The sequence below is a fragment of the Octopus bimaculoides genome, chromosome 7 (genome assembly GCF_001194135.2).
Source record: "Octopus bimaculoides isolate UCB-OBI-ISO-001 chromosome 7, ASM119413v2, whole genome shotgun sequence".
NCBI classification, from domain to species: domain Eukaryota; kingdom Metazoa; phylum Mollusca; class Cephalopoda; order Octopoda; family Octopodidae; genus Octopus; species Octopus bimaculoides.
In genome coordinates this window covers 40552743-40565257 of record NC_068987.1, presented here as the reverse complement: position 1 = coordinate 40565257, position 12515 = coordinate 40552743, and the positions used below count along the sequence as shown (strand labels likewise).

At 39.2% G+C, this 12515-nt stretch overlaps 1 protein-coding gene across 8 annotated transcripts in view; it reads left to right on the top strand.

The window, feature by feature from the left end:
- LOC106875848 (excitatory amino acid transporter 1-like) overlaps positions 1–12515 on the top strand; it is a 321485-nt gene that overhangs the window by 12453 nt on the left and 296517 nt on the right. For all 8 annotated transcript variants that reach the window (XM_052969531.1, XM_052969535.1, XM_052969533.1 and 5 more), the window contains exon 2: positions 502–576. In XM_052969531.1, the coding sequence (XP_052825491.1) occupies positions 502–576 (75 nt within the window). The remainder of the gene's footprint in view (positions 1–501; positions 577–12515) is intronic.

Here is a 12515-nt window from a genome sequence, read left to right as displayed (position 1 = left end):
GTTTACGTCCCCATAACTTAGCGGTTCGGCAAAAGAGACCTGTAGAATAAGTACTAGGCTTACAAAGAATAAGTCCTGGGGTCGATTTGTTCAACTAAAGGCGGTGCTCCAGCATGGCCACAGTCAAATGACTGAAACAAGTAAAAGAGTATATAATATATATATATATATCCAAGAAAGTTAGGGGTTGTGAATCCAACCCATTAAGGGATAATATCTATCCAATATGCTGTCGGAAGTCATTGTCCCATCTTTGGTCTCTAGATGTCCTTTTTAATTACTGATATGACATAATATGTCACATGTTTGTATATTGTTATTATTGTCCTCTTAATTAAAAAATAAACAGGTAAATTGACAAAATAATGTCTGCAAGTTGATGAATACCACATATTCCCCTCCATTTTCTTATTGCTATATATATATATATATATATATATTAAAATTAAATATCATAATCTGTTTTTTTTTTCTTCTCTTGCTCTCTCTGTCTCTTTACAGGAATGCCTGGGGAAATCTTTCTTCGAACCCTAACTGCCATGATTACACCACTTATAATTAGCAATGTGATAGCAGGTAAATATTCAGCATCTTACAATTATAAATACAATATTAGCCACATCTCTTATCTCATACATTTGATAACATGGTTGGAAGAATGTTTTCTGAATCTTTATAAGTAATATGATGGTATATGAATCCTTCATATTTTACTTGCCTACTAAGGATAAACTGTTAAGAAGTTTACTTTTTAACCATGTAGTTCACTTTTTGATCCCTCTGCATTGTACCTTCTATTGCTTCAGAGTGATTCAAGCTCTATGAGTGAATTGGGTCAGCAGAAACTGAAGTCATGGGTAATTCAAAGGCCCAGATTTATTACTTGCAGCCTCATTCTACTTTTGCTTGATGAATCTGTATACCTTGTCTTTCTCATATAAATTCATATATTTTGTCTCATGAATATTATTTGGCATGTGACTCACTCTTTGGTGATGATGATAGCTGCATATCTACAACTTCCTGTTCTTGTCCTCTATATAATACATCAGCATATTTGCTTTGTTTCTCATTTACTATACTCTTGGCTATTACTAACCATATTCCCTTCTGTTTTATGAAAAGCAAAGTCCAGATAAGCTCAAATTTGTTTACCTTGCTTTCAATTTTGTGTAATTTTATTTAATCATACCAATTACATTGTCTTAAATTTAATTCTAGTATACCTCTTTTTTAATATTCAATATTATCTCTATATACATCCCCCCCCCACACACACACACAGATACATACACATATAGACAGACAGATAGATAGATAGATAGATAGATAGATAGATAGATAGATAGATAGATAGATAGATAGATACCAATCTCGAGAAATTAGGCTTCTCAAAACCAGAAAGGAGAAAGCTAATTTGAAGGAGTCCCTCACTCTATCATCTAGTAGTCAATACAGAAGCTAGGAATAGAGGAGTGGCTAGTGAGAGCTGTGGAAACTATGTACAAGGACGCTGTCAGTAAGGTGAAAGTCAATAATGAGTATAATAACAAATTTAGTATGCAGGAGAGTTTACTAAGGGTCAGTTCTCAGCCCCCTCTTGAATATGACCTGTTATGTACTGGTCCTCCAGGCCATAACAGGCATTTAAAACTTGGCTCATGGGAGCTCCTCCATGCTGATGACTTTGTTCTCATAGTTGAATCTCTACTAGAATTAGAGAAGAAATTTTGGAAGTAGAAGCAATTACTGGAATCAAAGTCCTAACAGTTAATTTAGCAAAGACCTAATATTAGTGAGTAGGAAAGCAGACAACTTACTAATCCCTTCAGCAAGATGGCCCTGCTTGATATGTGGAAAAGTTATGAATAGGAATTCCATACAGTTACTCAGTACAAGCTAGAGACATAAAAGAGGTGCATTGGAATCACAGGAAGGTTAAGAAAAAAGTAGTCTTTGTGTGTGGCAGATGTACAGGAACAATAAGCACTAAGAGCATACAAGAAATATATTTCCTCAAATGCTTCAAAGGATCCTTGCCAGTAGTAGATATTTCCTTTACCTAGGTGACCAAATTAGCAGTAGAGGAGGATACTCTGAAAGTGTAATTGCTAGAATAAGAACTGGATGGGCAAAGTTCAGAGAACTGTCACTTTTGTTGGTATCAAAGGGCCTCTCTAACTTTACTAACTGCTAATCCGCTAACTAAAAAAGTTAGCTTTGCAAACACTAAACAGGTAAAAAAATTAGTGGAAGCGAACACTAACTGATAATCTCTTACTTGTATCATATGAATTTAGTTTCAGTCTGGTTTTTTGGTTTTAAAACCCTTAAAAACAGACCTAGAGAGCTGAAATTTTCATGTAGTTTAGATATAGAACTTTCCAAAAGGGTACAGCATGCCAAAATCAGATGATGATCAAGGTGTACTACTCTGGCTGGGCCTTCTCCATTGCCTCAACATGATGCTGGTTGCCCTTCATAAACATCAGCCTCTCAAAGTTACCATCTGACAGGGTGACTCTCTTGGCCTTCAAAATATCTTTGCATATAGAGAATAGGTGCTCAACTGCAGCACTGGATGGGATAGCAGTGTTATACTTGGTGAACAGGTTGATCAAGACCTGCTCACCCAAAAAGGTAACTTCAGTCAGGACCTCCTTTGAGATGGTCTTCAGCCAGGTCTTCACCAAGTTCTGCGCCTTGGATTTCACGTGGCTTCTGCTCTTTCAGAGCCGAGTGATGTCGATGAAGAAATCATCTTCCTCATCTTCATTGCTGGTGGTGCTGCTGCCCTCTTCATTGGTCTCCATTAGGGCTGTCTGTACAATGGTTTCCATGGTGTTCGTTACCCTGCTAACCTGGCTATTTTTATACTGCTCCAGCCAGATCAGGCAAAATTCGGGGTGGAAGGCAACAGTCAGCTGGCATTCCAGGTCTTCTAGGAGCGGCCCAAACCTCTTCATGATACCTGTCAGTATTGCATCTACCAGAGGACTGCAGTACAGAAGATGTTTGAAATTGCCTTCTTTCAACTTCATGATGGTAGCCGCTACAGTTGGCAGAAGGCTTCTGAGATAGGCCTAGTCCTCCCACTGGATTTTGTCCAAGGCCTTGGCAGCATTAGACATCACCTGGGTGTATTCTGTCAGGAAGCTGACATCAGAACCAGTGAAAGTCTGCAGCTTCAGCTGTGTCATCAACCTGTGGATAGCTCCCCTATTCTTCTCCAGCAGGTTGTTGAGGACAACAACAAAGTCATAGGTAGAGTTCTATCTGGTACTGTTAGGGACCACCAGCCTCCTCTTCAGCATGTCAAGAATGCTGTCTGTTGCCACCGTGTTGTGGCTCTGCAGATTCCACAGTCACTGTGCCTTGGACATGGCCTTCCTGTAGGTCGACTTGAACAATGCGCTGTCAAGTGCCTTGTCGGCATCCACACTGGCTACCAAGTTGAAGGTATGAGCTGCACACTTCATCTGCACTGGCAGGTTTAGGCCCAGGTTGCTGGACTTGTCAAGGATGGAATCAACAGAGATGTACTCAACTTCATCCACATCCCCAGCCTTGGGATCCACATTCAGGTTCACATCCTTGATGCCCTCCATGTCAAGATTGGCAGCAGCCTCAGGAATGTCTGACAAGAATTCAACTTCTGTACCAAACTGCATAAATGCCTTAAGGTTTTTGCTATTGTCCATCATGGTCCTGATCTGCTTGTCTTGCAGATGGAACTTGTAATGGGTGTCCACCATGGCCCGGGCGAGAACATCAAAGGTGTGATGTCCTCTGAGCTGAGAGCAGGCCAGGATGGCATGTTGTCTCGTGCAGGTCTTGGGATCCAGCCAGTGTGCTGTCATCCCCAGGGAGGACCTATTGTGGACCAAGCAACAGTCTGTGGTGGTTGCCACCCAGGTGACATCCTTGAGCAATCTGTAATTAAAAGATGTTAAAATGTAAAGAGACATAAGTTGTAAAGTTAAAAACTTTAAATTATAGAGAGAGAGAAAGAGACAGATATGTAAAATAATCAAGGTGGCTAGCAGCAATTTAAAACCAACAAGGAAATAATTTACTGTGACTATATATAAACTGATGCAGAGTATGATCAAGGCCTACTACAAAAAAAACAAAAAACAAAACAAAACTAGTCTCTCATCCACATCTCCACACAAGCTGTAATGGGTTTTGTGAGCATGTGGTTTGTATAATTTTTGCTGGTAGGAAGGAGGCAGGACATTTGATTGCAGTATCTTATAAGCAGAATTGGGTATAAGATGCATCAGATGTAGTGTACAAGAGAGAAGATTGTGCTGATATGGTCATGTGATACATATGGATGAAGACAGCTGCATAAAGAAGTGGTGATCTTTAAATGTTGAAGGAACCTGTGGAAGAGGAAGACACAGAACAGAGTGGTGCGAAATGATCTTCAGATATTGAGCCTCACAAAGGAGATGACAAAAGACCAAGACAATTGGCAATTTGTTGCACTTGAGAAGACCTGTCCAGCTAAGTATAATAAAGGCAAAAAAAAAAAAAAAGCCTAGCCTCTATGTTTATAATCCCGCTATGTCTTCAATTCATCAGCTTGATATTAGGTTCATTTTGTAATTCTGTGATGGAAACTGAGTCACAGGCATGTCAATCAGTTTCAAACCACCACCTGGTCCATATAACACTATGCTTTCACTTTATCCTGAAGCTTTCAATTTTTCAAAAGCTTTTACAATTGTCGGGCTGGGTTGCGTGAATTTCTAGTCAAGGGTTGGGTGTCAACGAATTTATTGAGTATTAACCCTTAGAGCCTGTAACACCAGTATAGTGGTAGCAATGCTAGATGTGTATATGCTGTAGCACAAGTAAAGCAGTGCAAGGTCATTTAGCACAGCATGTGTTTGATTATGCATGTTTTGACCCTGTTTTGATTAATCAGTCAGAATGTCTATTACATCTGAATATAAGACAATATGTCTGCACCCAGTTCAATTGTTTTGGCAATGTGTTCTTGTAGAAATGGGGAGAAATTTCACACTGAAATGAGCTCTAGTATGTGAATATGAGATTGGGCTGTTGGGATCAAAACACAAGAGCCAGAAGCTATACACTGCCAGTCAAATGCTTGATAGAATTAGATACCAAAAATGATGCGAATTACCAGTGAATTAGATACCAAAAATTATGCAAATTACCTAGATAGGGACTTAGAACCTGCTTCTGACAATGAAAGGCACAGTGTAGGAAATGAAGGCAGTGACAGAAAAAATGATTCAGATAATGAATCTATTGGTGCAGAAAAGGAACCTGGCACTGCAGAATTGGATGCCAACAAAGGTAACACAGACATTATCAACATAGGTCCATTTGATGCTTCAAATTGTGGGCCCCAAACATTCCAGACAGCATAACTGGTGATTCTAAACCAATTTGAGTGTGTTAATATATTTCTGGATGATCAATTCTGAGTAAACACCCAAACCAATCTGCATGCCACACAGGATTGAGAAACAATCCCCAGTAAATGTTACTGTAAAAATTTCTAAGTTCTTACTGTTGAAGAAGCAAAAGCCTTTACAGGCCTGTATCTTGCAATGGAAAGTAGTGTGATCAAACCATAGTATCAGATGGTAAAAAGTTTTTTGTTACACACAGTTTCCATCACAGAATTAGAAAATGAACCATAGACAAATCAGACGAGATATATAAAGTTAGGCCACTACTCAACATGCTGCTGCATAAATTCCATGAGCATCACAACCCAAAGCAGTACCTTAGCCTAGCTGAAGGGATGATACTGATCAAAACAGGTTGGTCATCAGTATATAAAAGACAAACAAACCCATAAACTTTGGAGTAAAATCACTCATTCTGTGTGAAGAGGACACAGTATATATTATAAATGCAGAAATATACACAGGAAAGGTTGATAGAGAAGTAGAGGAGCTATGTGTTACAGGTAATGTTGTTTTGAGATTGGTGAAAGAGGTGAATCTCACTTGACATGGATAGATACTACAACTCTGTAACACTGATCAACTTCCTGCTCACATGTGAGAAATCATTCACAGATGGTACAGCCATGACAGTCAGGAAGCTCTATCCCAAAGAACTGTGCAAAAAGAAGTTGAAAATCTATGGGGAATCTGACTACCTCTGTCAAGGAAGTTTTGTCTGCATGGTATGGAATGATCACAGACCTATTCATTTCATTTCTAATTGCCATGACCCAACCAAAACAGTTACTGTCAGTTGCATAAACAAAGATAGATCACAACAAAATGTCCAGGTGCTCATCCTTGTCAAGGATTACAATATATACCTGGGGGTGCAGACAAAAATTATGCTGAGGCCACACAAAACCTGCAGGCTCTATCAAGGAGGCTTGTAGAGAAATTTATCATGTGGGCTATATACAAGGCCTATGTGATTGTCTTGTCACTCTATACAGAAAATGCTAAGAAATACACTTCCCCAAAATTTCTGGATGAGTATCGCTGGGTTTGGTAGGAGATTACAGAAATAGTGTGGCTGGCCATGAGATCATGAAGTGCTTGCTCATCTCCAAAATGTTGGATTGCACCATCCAGAGATATCTGAGGAGGGCTCCACTAATCATCTGTGTGTTGTTTGCTCATACAAGCACAATAAATTTAAAAGGAAAAATGCCAATGTGGGTTATAAAGACTATCCTGTGAAAGCTGTCAAGTCTTCAGTCTGCTGTTCTGAGTATAAACACCACCTGTGCATCAAGCAGGGTTCCACATGTTGATCTGATTGGCACAACAAGATAGAATATTGGCATTAAAACATTGGTAAGTATATATAAAGTGTTTGCATGCTTTTTAGTCTTACAACAATGTAGAAACTGTATTATATGTTGTGATTGCCTTGTTTCTGATCCCTGTAAGAACCAGGCACAAATAACTCAGGAGCCCAGGCATAGGATGAAACAACAATAAGGAGGTCAGGGCGCATTAGGTTAATAAAATCTAAGGCTTAACTACTGTGAATATTCATATTACATTAATTACATGAGGTAAAGATCAATAAAATTTCACATGTAAATCAATATATTATTTCTGTGGTTATTCTTCCACTATTTCATTGTTTCTTTGACTTGGTCCAGCAACTTGTAATTGGTGTTAACCATTTTGTGATTATATTTCTCATGAAATACACTGTGTGTTTTAATTGATATTGAAAGTAATTAAAATTTGGGGGAAATTTAGTAAAATGAATACGTTTTCTATTTTTAAGACAGTGATTAGGCATAATTTACAAAAATGAATTTTACATATTACGATAGAAAGTTTTATTTTAAATGTGAACACTTTATAATCAAGTGTATTTTCTAAGAACCAGAGGCCGTTCAGATGGGTTGGTATAAAAAGGGGTTAAGGGATATATTTTGGACCAGCCGCATAATTTACTACAAGGCAGTTACATAATCAATTGTTATTGACAATTTCAGGCCTGTAATTCTACTGGGCAAAAGCTTTAAATCTTTGGCCAAAGTGCTCATGAAGATGTTGTCACTTATGTCTAGTCAGGAGTGCAGATCTGCAGCTCTTTCTGCAATAACTTCCATATTGTGTACCAAGTGTAGAGATATAGGTAATAAAATTGACTTCATTGGAGAACTGATCCTTTTGGCTCTACTCAAATCCTTTCATAGACAGACTTGCAGTACAAGCTGTTCCAGTCCTGTTTTCAGAAGAAATTACTTTAATACATAGTGGCATTGGTTTGATGCTAAACTAAAATGTTACCTATTAGAACCATTTCAAATTATACATGTATGTTTTCTCTCATTGCTCCTGCATATTTTAGCTCTCAAGCTATTTCTGTGCTGTTGAGAGACATCCCATTCACAGTGGTATGTGAAACAGATGTATTAGCTTACAAACATCATCATGGTATCAGATCAGACACCACAGAAATCAATGTAGTCAATATCATACTGAGAGAATACAAAATAATAACAGAAAGGAGCTGAGAAGATATCATTTCTGAAAGGTTAGACAAGGGTGTTAAATGTACATGTCACTCGTTGATTATTACCATCAGACTAATATGCCATGACCCAGTTTTCTTCTAACAAATCTGGCATATTAGCTCTTTTGTTTTTGTGGAAGGAGACATTCCACTAGTTAAAACATCCCTACTCTAACAACATTCTCTTTGCACAATATACCATAGAAGGTCTATCTCCTACAAACACTCTCTGTACTTAATCAGTACTATAATTTTTGTAAAATCTGTCTGTGTGTCTGTCACATAACTTCTAGTTGGTTTACAATTTCCCTTCTCTCTTGCTCTCTTTTACAGTGTCTATATGTGTGAATATATATTTGGTCTCCTTATTCTATCTTTGGCACAGGGCAGCCATGCTACCTGTTCGTTGTTTTAAAATCAGAATGAGGTCATTACTACCATCTGAACATGGTCAGATAAGCAATTTCATTTTTCTTTCCTCACATCATTTCATCTCGCTCCTATTATGTCTAAAGCCTTGTTATTTCCATGCTATGTGTTTAATAGTAGTTAAGTAATCCTAGTGAAAATGTGCTGATTTTTTTTTGCCTTTTCATTTTGTTTGAATATTTTATCTGGCTGGGGAAGCCATGCTGCTTGGTTGTTTGCAGTGCACCCCCATCCATACCAGAAGTCTTTCTCTTAGAACCTTCTCTGTACTGGGAATCTATTTGGAATGCTCTCTTTCACCTCTCCCACTTCTATCCAATAGTCTATACCACTACCTTTTCTGGTAAACATGGCAAGTGTGAAACAAATAAATGATAGTGAATTAAATGTAGGTATTTGAAGTTTTATGACATGTCTGGGGAAACATCCATGCAAACTTTTTTTCAGATGCAGACTTCTATCCCCCATTCCTGTGTTTCCTCTGGCCACCCCTTCCTCACCCTTAGAATTGGCACACACAATGTGGGCACATTGAAGGGTAGGTCTGGTGAGATTGTTGAGATGCTTGAATGGAAGCATATAGATGTGTGTTGCATCTAAGAAGTAAGGTGGTAGGTAGGTTCTGAAAGGGTTCTTCACAGGCAAAGAGCACAAGAATAAAATCGTCTGGGTAGGGAACAGTGATGGGGTTGGTGGTGTGGGCATACTTCTTGCCGAGAAATGGGTTGATAAGGGAATCAAGGTAGTCAGTGTGTGTGATAGAATAATTAAGCTCAGACTAGTTTTGCAAAGTGGAGCAGCAACTACTATTTCAGCCTATGTCCCTCAATTGGGACTACCAGATGAACAGAAAAACTACTTTTATGATACTCTTTTGCAAACTATCTTATCAAAAAGTAACCGTAACCTCTTTGTGGCTGTTGACTTCAATGGACATGTTGGGTAATGTTCAGGTGGCTTCCTTTGTGTGCATGGAGACAATGGAGTCAGTTCCTGCAATGAGGAGGGAACCAAGCTGCTGGAGTTCTGTGACATAAATGGCCTTATGATCTGCAATACTAACTTCCAAGAAACTTGCCAGTCGCTTGTTCATCTATGAATATCTGGTGGGTACTCTAGCCATATTGACTACATTCTCACCAAAAAAAAAAAAAAGAAAGGAAGATGGTTGCTTATAAATGCTAAAACTTTCCCAGATGAAGAGTGTAATCCTCAACATAGGTTAGTCATTAGCGACTTCAGACTCAGGGCTGTCAAGAAGACAACCAGTGTAGGAAAAAAGGTCTAGAAGCTTAAAGGTCCTCTGAATACTTAGAGATTTAGAGACATGTTACTTAAAGCATTTAACGGAAAAGAAGAGATTATAGTGACATATACTGTGGAGAACATTTGAAAGTTCCTATTGGACAACAGGTTGAGGTTCACTAACCAAATTTGTGGCTAGTGCAAAGTCCCTTCTCAACAGGTAGTGGAACAGTGTAGTTGACAAGGCTGTTAGAGCAAAGAAACAAACCTGGAAGGAATGGAAGTGTGGTGGTAGCAGGGAACTATATAAGATAGAAAGGAGGCTTGGAGACAGGTATATTTTGCCAGAGGAGAAGCAGAAAAGAAGTTTGCCAATGTTCTGCAACGTGAGGACCAGAAGTTTGAAGCGTTTCATATTGCAAGACAGTGTGTGAGAGAAAATTGTGATGTTGCAGGAGAGAAGTGTGTTCACATGGATCATGGCTCACTAGCAGCTAGTGATTCTGCAAAGAAAGAGGCTTGGAAATGCCATTATGAAAAGCTACTAAATGTAGAGAATGCAAGGGAGATGGAAAGTCTGCCTAATGTAGGCCCAACTGAAGTACCAGCTATCTGAACCAACAGTAGTTTGGTAGATGAAGCAATTAAGGATATGAAGACAGGGAAAGATCCTGGCCCATCAGGTATCACTGCTAAGATGCTTGAAATATCTGGCAGAGTGAGATATGGCCTAGTCATACGTACAGTTAATCAAATTGTCCATGAGGGAGTCACACCCAATGACTAGTGTAGCAGTACCATAGCCTACTGCTGCAAATGTAAAGGTGATGCCTTGCACAGAACTCATTATAGATATATCAAACTACTGGACGAGGTAATGAAAATTATAGAAAGAGAGTTAGTCTTGATGAGATGCAGTTTGGTTTCGTGCTTTGGAGAAGCACAACTGATGCTATATTTCTGGTAAGGCAAGTCTCTACGTATTTAGTCAAAAATAAACCTCTTGGTTTTTATTGATATGGAGAAAGTCCTCGACAGGGTCCCCTGTTCCCTTATCTGGTGGTCAATGTGAAAGCTAGGGATAGATGAGTAGTTGGTGAGACATTGAAAGTCATGTACAGGGATGCTGCCAGTAAGGTGTTGGTTGGCAATGAGTTTAGCAATGAATTTAGTGTCCAAGTAGGACTTCACCAAGAAACAGTTCTCAGCCCCCTCTTGTTTATCATCGTCCTCCATGCCATAACAGGAATTCAAGACTGGTTATCCTTGGGAGCTCCTCTACATTGATGACCTTGTTCTTATAGCTGACCTAGAGAAAAAATTTCAGGTGTAGAAGCAAGATCTGGAATCAAAAGGCCTTTGAGTTGATTTAGCAAAGACCAAAGCTCTGGTAAGTAGGAAAACCGGAAAATCACAAGTCCCTTCAGCAAGATGGCCCTGCTTGATATGTAAGAAGGGTGTTGGTAGAGACTCCAAACATTGTACCCAGTGTAAGCTTTGGACACATAAGAGGTGTAGTGGTATCACAAAAGGTTAACAGAAAAAATAGTCTTTGTGCGTAGCAAATGTGTGGCTACAATATGCACTAAAACTGCACAGAGAATAGGCTTCCTCAAGTACTCGGAGGGATCCCTAAAAGTAGCAGATAACTTCTGCTACTTAAACAACCAAGTTAGAGTGGAGGAGGAAGGTCTGAAAGCATAGTTGCTAGAATAAGAATGGGCTGGGCAAAGTTCTGAAAGGCAGATTGTATGATGCCTGTGTACATACAACTATGCTACATGGTAGTGAAACATAGGCTATAATTATGGAGGACTTACGAAGGCCTGAAAGAAATGAAGCCAGCATGCTCTGCTGGATGGGTAATGTCAGTGTGCATGCACAACAGAGTGTAAATGATTTAAGAGGAACACTGGGTATAACAGGCATCAGATGTTGTGTACAAGAGAGGAGACTGTGCTGGTATGGTCATCCGATGCATATGGATGAGGATAGCTGCGTAAAGAAGTGCTGATCTCTACTTGTGGAAGAAGTAGACCCAGGAAGACATGGGACAAAGTGGTGAGAAATCTTTGTCAAGTTATGTCAAGCTAAGTAAAATCATGGCCATCCATTCATACATACAAGCATATACTTTATGGCCAAGCCCTAACTCCCTCTCCCAGCTGAGAGAGTCTTTGTCTTGCAGGTACCAGTGTCACATAAAATATACTCGTGCCAGGTATCACTGCTAAGATGCTTGAAATATCTGGCATTCCATTTTCAAAAGTAGCAGTTAATCAAATTGTCCATGAGTGGATTTGGTAGACGGAAACTGAAAGAAGACCATCGTATATATGTATGTATATATGTATGTGTGTGTATATGTTTGTGTGTCTGTGTTTGTCCTCACAACATCGCTTGACAACCAATGCTGGTGTGTTTACGTCCCCATAACATAGCGGTTCGGCAAAAGGGACTGATAGAATAAGTACTAGACTTACAAAGAATAAGTCCTGGGGTCAATTTGCTCGACTAAAGGCAGTGCTCCAGCATGGCACTGGGTACAATGTATGGAGTTTCTACCAACAGCTTTCTTACATATCAAGCAGAGCCATCTCACTGAAGGGACTTGTGATTTGTCTATTTTCCTACTTACTAGGACTTTGGATTTTGGTAAATTAGCTCTAAGGCCCTTAGATTCCAGGCCTTGTTTTCATACCTGAAATTTCTTCTCTAGGTCTGGTAGTGAGTGATTCAGTTATAAGAACAAGTGTAGAGGAGCTCCCAGGGACAGTCAGTCTTGAATTCCTCAGTTAAGCCCTAAAGGACTAAGATAAACAAGAGAGTACTACACATACAAATAC